The sequence below is a fragment of the Armigeres subalbatus genome, chromosome 2 (assembly GCF_024139115.2).
Source record: "Armigeres subalbatus isolate Guangzhou_Male chromosome 2, GZ_Asu_2, whole genome shotgun sequence".
NCBI classification, from domain to species: domain Eukaryota; kingdom Metazoa; phylum Arthropoda; class Insecta; order Diptera; family Culicidae; genus Armigeres; species Armigeres subalbatus.
In genome coordinates, this window is record NC_085140.1 from 23,652,530 (window position 1) to 23,660,862 (window position 8,333).

An 8,333-nucleotide genomic window follows, 5' to 3' on the forward strand; every position below is an offset into this window, starting at 1 on the left:
TAACGCATATGTAATTTTGACTGCATGGTATGTCGTTTTTCATTATGCAGGCCAGTATCGACTTAAAAAGTAGAGAGGTTATAGCCTATTCAGATTGGGCTATTTATGACTTTGTTAAGTGAGAGGGTATCCATTTATTACGAGGTGTTCAGACTGCAGCAAGATAATATATCTTGACGTTTCCATGTTTCCTCATTTGCACGCTAATACAGGGTTGAATTCAAGGAGAGTTTTAAAATTTAATTTGCGAAATCAAGCATTTGTGTGGCGGCAATCGAACATTTTTTTCTGAACAAAGTTTCTACGAAAAAAAAATATAAAAAAAATATGAAAAGGGATTTTCGAAGAATATTTGAAGCTCTCATTAAGGATAATGAGCGAAGCTACATTCATTAGTTGGGTGCGCCGTTCTTTGGGGAATCAGACTATTCCTCAATTTATTTTTAAGTTTAAAAAGTATTTTGATTCTGTACTATGATCGAACGGAGATTTGATAGAAAAATTTAGATACTTTTGGGAATTCTCACAAATAAATAAAAAAAAGGACGATTGGACCAATTTTCAAGAAATTTTATCGAATTAAAAATGTATTTCCACTAGTATCTCCATGTATGAAGGGCAACTCAGCAATTTATTTTTTTTTCAAAAATGGAAACTGAACTATTGCGTTCTATTCGACAATCAATGATACAGCTTCTAACAAAATCGAATCGTGTGAATGTGATATAATTTAAACTGGATTTTGGATGAATTAATGCATTACTACTTTATATATACATCCCATTCAAATCGTACAGTTGTCCCACGTGAAAAATGTTGAAATCCAAAGTATATTAAGCCATTCAAGGAGCAGAATTGAAACAATTTATGAAATCATGTTTATTCATCAAATATATTCGTTTTACAACCATTCCTACGTTTTAAATTGTCTTCCGCATTGGCCCATGAACTTTGAAAATTTATTCGATTTGTTTTATTAAATCTAGATTTAAGTTAATTACTTCATGTTAATTCTAGAGAGCATCTGTTTTTTATACAATTCATGTTGAATAAGTGGAGAATAAATAATTATCATTATTATTTTTCATCATATAAAATGCTTTCCACAAAACCATCACAATCCGAGTTATTCTTCAGCGCTCAGAAGATTTCCATCTAACATGCATTCGACCCTGCTGCGACAGAAAGAGCATGACTGTCAACTACGAAACAAAATGAAAACAGAGAGAATTTTCTCTCTGGCAAAGAGAGCGTGACGCTTGTCAGTTTTGTTTTGTTGAATTTCTCCCTGCATTCCAGTTAGAACGAAAGCTCTCTCGTAATAATTGTTCGTAATAAATTCTTTGTGACTCTTTTTAGCGGGTATCTTTTGACAGCGCAAAATGTATGGAATATTACGTAAATAATGACATCATAAAGCGTATTTACCCTGAAACGCCAATTATTATGTCATTAATGGCGTAATCTGAATAGGCTATTACGGAATTTTGTTCAATATTATCAAGGGGAATTTTGACAACTGATCTGCATGGAGCAAATTGCCTGGCAAATTGTCACTTTTACGTACGGAATAATCGAGCAGAATATTTTTCCGATAGTAAAGTGACAGCTCTCATTACTTTACGTGGGAACCTTACAAATGCCAATTTTGTTTTTTGTTCTTTTCATGTGGATACTGCTGTTAGGCCGGTCCCAATGCTGAAGTTGCAATTTCAGTTTGGTACTGCTTGATGTTATAAAATTTATAACTGTCAAAATAGAACTACAACTTGGTGCCCGCAACGCAGAGTTGTAAACGAAATGCAACTTGGTTTTATTTTTTCATAAAACAAAAATAAAACAAACTAACATTTTTCACGGTAGTTTTTACCTAGCATACGAACAAAAATGAGTTTGTCCATCATCTCAAACAAACAAACACAATTAAATAAATTTGAAACTCAGTTTCATTCAAGTTTCAAATCAGGTTTTATTTGCAACAAACCAGTCGAGCAGTTACAAATCAGTTTCAAAAAGTGCTCGAAAAATAAAACTGCAACTTTGCGTTGCGAACTGCTAGTTTCGGTTCTAGTTTGATTTCCAAACACGCCATACAAAACCCAACAGCATTGCGACCGGCCTAAGAATTTTGTTTCGATTCATTACTTTTCCGATTCAGTGAACGGAATTTAACATGTGATTGAGATAGAAAAAGAAATTTCTTTTGTACACGATACCAACTTTTAGATAAAGATTGTCGCTGTCGTCGCTGTCCGGAACATCTTTTGCTGGCGAGGATAGGGGATCTAAATGTCAATGAAGGAAAATCCATACGATTTGACAGTTTGATACCACACATGTTTCGGACAGCAGAACAAAGGGAACTGAAGCGACAATCTTTATCTAGTAACTAAAATATCTTTTACGAAAACCGTAGCCACTATGGTCAAAACTATAGATAGTAGAATCTATTAGGCTTTCAGCGATCGTGTATGTACACGCACGTTTCACTCACACTTTTACTCGGTTTGTTTGCAACCACGAGCAGCTGTCACGGCAAAATCAAATGGGATTGTTTGCAACCACGAACCTGCGTTCGTGTTGGTGAGAAATGTCGGCGAGACCCTAATAGATGAGCGAAAGCATGGCTGAGTCGATTTTTTTGCCCGTGCACACGCGCATATGACGTCACAGCCCTTAACGTTACCATTGAAATCGTGACGTCATGCTCGTTTGGAGACACGTTTGACAGTTCGTTTGGAGACAGAGGATTTATCTTCGCTCATCTATATATTCCACTATCTATAGTCAAAACGTTAATAGACTACACTGAGGAAAATAGACGTATGATTTTAAATCAAATACCTTATGAAAATTTTCCACAAGGAATCGGTATGAATTTCAATATGCTGCCTTATACTAAGGACACACCTGTGGTACTTGTACCATGGTACAAGAGGACAAGAAAATTATTCCAAGACTATCTTTGATAAAGACAATAATCAGTACGGAACTCATTTCAAGATTCTTGTACCATGGTACTTGTACCACCAGTGTGTCATTAGTATTATGAATGATGTTTTTCATTTGAAAAAAAGTGAAGTGCGGCAGACTGGGTGGACGAACCATGGACGTCGGGATCGGGAGGCTGGTATACGTAGACCACACGCCCATCGACGCTTGATTACTCGAGGAGGTAACTGCGTATAAGAAGCACTGTTATTGTCGGCGTAGCACCAACTTAGAATTCGGAAGTCGGGACTTCCGAACCGAACTTTCTTCCGAAGTTTTATCTGTCAAACTAATTAATGCGTTGTTTAGCGCATCTTTAGGTGAATCCAGCGCACTACTTCCGAAGTTGGGAAAGTTGACTATACCTGGAGAAAAATCCAACTTCTGTATAAAAAGCGTTATAATTTTTTTCCGGATAGACAATAGTGGAATAATCAGTCGAAGATTCATAAGGCGCCAGTTATGAATTTCGATAGTCCAGTTCGCTGAGTGTATAGTACGATTACGGTCCAGTACCATTATCATTATAGTTCAACGTGGAACGTAAACCGTGCGTGGAACCGTTCTAATAATGGTTTGGCTATCGTTCACAAAAAAAAATTCAATGTTGTTTATTATTAATATTTCTAATACATTTTTGCCAAAGCAGGCGCTTAATGACATGTATAAGAAAAAACTTATACATCGCATTAGTCACATACATTCGGAAACTTATACTTTTCATTAACTTACGAATGTTATTAGCTTTTTGATATGGGATCATTCATTAGGTGGCATAATGAAGAGTATAGTATTTTCGAATGTTTTTTTTGCCATAACATATAAGGTTATTTTTTTACGTGTTTGATATTAAATATGAGTGAAAACCTTTCAAGTTGCAGATATTTATAAATATGGCAACACTGCTCAACTCGAAAGCTTTCTCTCACCGCAGTTAATGTTGACAAGATTGACAAGCGATCGTCAAAAGCTGTCGCGCAACTTCAAAATTCAGACGAAATTCGTGAGAATTCCACAATGAAAACAAAAACATTCCGTCACTTCTCTTTGCCGTAGTAAATCACCCGCACTAACTTGCTTCTAGTAGGTTGATAGTTTTTTGTACTACGTCGACAGCTTTCTCCGAATCGGTTTGGTAATAGAAGTTCGAACAAACTTGATAGTATTTTACGGTTGCTTCCGAGGTGACGATGATGTGGTGTTGCTGACTGAATAGTCCAACATGAGTCCGAAGAACATTCTGCACGTTGTGGAGGAGAACATCCGCGGCAAGGTCAGCTGGACAAATCTGCCTCTGGAGCTGAAGAAGGTAATGATCGAATCTCGATTGGCATGGATTGTTTTTAATGTTTACGTTTTTTGAAGGGCTTGCACGATAATGAGAAGCGCTACGAGAAGCTTATTCTGGAGTACAGCCTCAAGAACCAACTACGCTATCGAGGAAATTTAGGTACGTTTGTTTGGGATATCGATACGAAGACTTAGTGTTTTTTTTTTGTATTTTACCAGTTCACAGCACATTCGGTCATGAGAAATTGTACTACGAGAAGCTGGTTGAGGAAAACATACGGGCCCTGCACTTGTTTCCGTACCATCTGGCCGACATTGTGGCCAAAGGGCTCCGGTTGACTCCTTTCAACTACTACATAGGTAAGTGCATAAACTGATAAGAAGATAAGGTTTATTCTCAATATTGTATGGTTGCTGAAGTTGAAACCATTTTATGAGACCACTTTGCGAGAATGCATTTTCTTCGATTGTCTTTCATTACTCATAAGCAGGAATTATATTTTTTCTTTCAATTTTGCAAACTAATTTAATTCTAGACATGCTGGTGTTCTTGTTGAATAACGACAAAAACTACGATTCGTTGCCAAATTTTACAGCGGCCGACTGTCTTCGGGTGGTCGGAATCGGACGCAATGAGTATCTTACGATTTCAAGTGATTTGAAGACCAGTTCACCGAAGCTGTTTTTCAAGCGCAATCCGTACTTTCTGCTGCCAAAATTCCCCAGACGAATTGTTATTGAGCACTGGTGGAAGGTAGAGGTTGGCTACGTGCTAGAAAGCGATGTGCAGTTCGTAAGTCCGGAAGAGCTGGCTATCCTTGACCAGTTGATTGATTTCGGTGCCCAAACGGCCGGGGCATTGGACTATGAAATAGTGCACAGTTTGTATCGCAAGGGGTTAATCTATCTCGATGTGCCAATTAGTGGAGAGGACAAGATCAGCATTCCTCCACTTCAGAACTTTGTTATGAATCGAGTAAGCGGAGATTATTTTGAGAACCTGCTGTACAATGTGTTCGTCACGGCAGACGAACAATCCACAATTGCGGATGTGAGATTCTTGTCTAATATGAAGTTAATCTACCTATGTATTGATTAATATTTGTTTTTTTAGCTTTCAAGTATCCTGCAAGTTCCATTGGATACGGTCAAACAAGCAACGTCCCTATTTTGCCGCTTGAACTTTGCACGTCGTAAGCAATCTAGTTACACAAACAACGTCGAACCTCACGAAAGTTGGAGGAATGCCAGGCGCGAACTGCAGCAGCAGCAAACTGGCCGCACTATCTTCAACTACCATTCCCTGCTTCTTAGTCAAGAATCTGTCGAGAGTGAGCAAAGCGATCGCGCCACTGATCTTGCCCTTGGTTCGCTTGACAGTCCAAGTCCTGCCGAAGACAGTCCCGGCGACTATAGCAACCTTTCGGATGCCAAACCGGAGGAGCTGCGCTCACCGGATGCCAAACGGGTCGGTTTTATCTTCGACTCAACACTCACGGCTTTTCTCATGATGGGAAACCTGTCTCCGGGCTTGAAAACCCATGCCGTCACGCTTTTCGAGGTAGGCAAACTTTGTGACGAAGGAATGAACGATTTTCTCCGTGAACTCGAGAAAGTGTCCATTCTGGATGCCGACGGAGAAGGGGAGGTCAGTCGTTACTTCCACCATGCCATCATTTTACGTTCTACAATCGTCGCACTGAAAACCGTCCTCAACACAGAATTGGATCTCCTCCGCCTGGAAAGCCTGGAAGCCCTCGACCAGAAAACCCGAAACCGTCTGCTCGAGAAAAAGTACAAATTCCTCATTGCTGCCGCCCCACTTTCGGGGGTCCTCTCCTCACCCTTTACCATTCCGTTCTTTGGTCAATTCTACAGGACCTCCGCCAATTCACACATTTGGTCCAAACTGTTCTACTATCACATGGGCGGTTATGGTCCGCCGAGTCTGCTCTTGGCCAAAGGAACCGTCCTTCATCACCTGCCGCGATTGTTCCTCGGATACGGAAAACTGCTCATCACCATCGTCCACACGGAATCGTTTGTGCTCAATTCGGAGAAGTTTGCTTCGCTGAACGAACACCTCAAAAATGGCTGCGTGCTCATACAGGGCTACGGGATCAAGCAACCGGCCGAAATGCACTACGAAGTGTTTCCGTTCGACGCTGGGTTCGGTCGCGTTTCGGAGTGGAGCCGGCACTCTGCAGTGCGGAGACTGGCCAAGGTGTTGGACTTACAGAATAGCTTCGGGTATATGACGTTCATTAGGACTGGTGTACCGGATTATGGTAAGCAATTAGGATGTTTATTTAAACACATTTGAATTTATTTGCTAAATGTGTGACATTGCAGGCTGCGAAAATTATGATGAAAATGTTCATCTGTTTAAGGATCATGGCAAAAGTAGCAGGGAGCGTAAGAATTCTGACACGACTAAATTGGATTACCCAAAACCGAAAGCAGTAATTTGAAATCAGATTCTTTCACAATGTCCCGCATTTAATCCTACCTTTTATTTAAGACTCGCTCGGATACGATCAGTTCCATCACATCGATCGAAAGTGACGACGCCAGTTTGATCGAGGACATTCGGCGGATACGAGACATTTACGATGGAAAGGTTGCCGAGCCGGATCTGCTGGAAGATGACGAACCTACAGTGGGAGCAGTGTTAGAAGATTCAGTGGACCAGGATAGTGCAAGCCCCGATCACGATTTAGTGCAGCAGCTGGCCGAGGCCAGCCAGAATGCCGATTCGGACTCCGACACGAAGGATCGATTGATCCGGAACAGGATGGAGGTATGTGAGGGAGTTATCTGTCTTGATTGCTTATTCAGTTATTTGGTTAATTTTAGGAATGGACCGTACTTGACATTCATTTCGGTATTCCGTTGTTCGACGTGGACTGCAATACTAGCATATGTCAGCATGTGATCAAGAAGCTTTGCTCGGAGGAAAAGTGAGTTTTTCAGATATTATTTATCATACTCTTGTGATTTATTTGATTTATTTTATGCAGCATGGAAAATATACAGGAGGTCAATTTGAAGATGGAGCAGTGCTATCTAAAGTTCATATCGCAATGTTTGGTAAGTTTTTTTTTCATTATTCCATTATTTTAATCTCAAAAACAAAACTTCATCATGTTCAAGTATTACGAGGACGAGAGCATGGAACTTGTGAAGCCGGGTAAGTTAGTTCCAAAGCCACGAATCAATCTGGCGTTCGAAAATGGTAAAATTATCAGCTGGAATGGAAAATAGAGATGATTGCGTTGGTCTCCTCCCTATTAGAATTTAAGTAAAATTCAATCTGAGATACACCAAAAATTCCCCAACATACCATGAATAAACACATTCCACTTTTAACCTGTTTATTACCACGAAGAAAAATATATTTAGCATAAGATTAGAAACTTTTTCGAGGGTAGTTTGATAAGCAAATTCAGCGTATTATTACTGAAACGCAATTGCAATACGATAATGCAAACCAACTGTGGTGATGGGTATGATATAGATGAGAGACCGTACTGTTTTATCGTTAAACATAGATGGTAAGAAGTGACACAGCATTAACGAATATGTAGATAGTGTGCAAAAGCGCATGATACCAAAAGTCCAGTCTTAGTCCCTGGCGTACACACATTGTGCGGAGAATAAATTCATTTATTTTAGGCTAAAAAATGGGTCCGGTGTATATGGTAAGTGCGAAAGAAACTCCCTGGTTTGCAGTTATTTTACCTAATGAAATTTCCATGAAGAATTATTTTCCAGAAAAACTTAAAGGTGCAGCCCAATCGGGTTGTACGCAAAGGTGGCATAGGACTACGTAGCTATTCGAAATTGATGGTATATGCCATGATAATTTGTGTCTTTTTATTAACATTTAGCAAACTGCTCGGAGGACAATTGAATCAAGAAGTCGAATAGTTGCTCCCAGTTAGATAAACTTTGAGTCTCCAACCGTGGAACTAACATGACTCATCGGCCTCATCGCCGCTGAAGCCACTCGACTGGTTTTCACTGGAGGACATCACAACATCCTCAAAAAT

The 8,333-nt window shown here is 39.7% G+C and overlaps 1 protein-coding gene across 1 annotated transcript; it reads left to right on the top strand.

The window, feature by feature from the left end:
- Positions 1 to 3,946: 3,946 nt before the first annotated feature.
- On the top strand, positions 3,947 to 7,965 carry LOC134218231 (protein FAM91A1). Its single transcript, XM_062697156.1, has 10 exons — positions 3,947 to 4,300; positions 4,357 to 4,441; positions 4,501 to 4,641; positions 4,818 to 5,332; positions 5,396 to 6,569; positions 6,634 to 6,743; positions 6,803 to 7,081; positions 7,138 to 7,241; positions 7,302 to 7,371; positions 7,435 to 7,965. Exons 1-10 carry the CDS (start codon positions 4,214 to 4,216, stop codon positions 7,543 to 7,545), a joined length of 2,676 nt encoding a protein of 891 aa, XP_062553140.1. The 5' UTR covers positions 3,947 to 4,213; the 3' UTR covers positions 7,546 to 7,965.
- Positions 7,966 to 8,333: the final 368 nt, after the last annotated feature.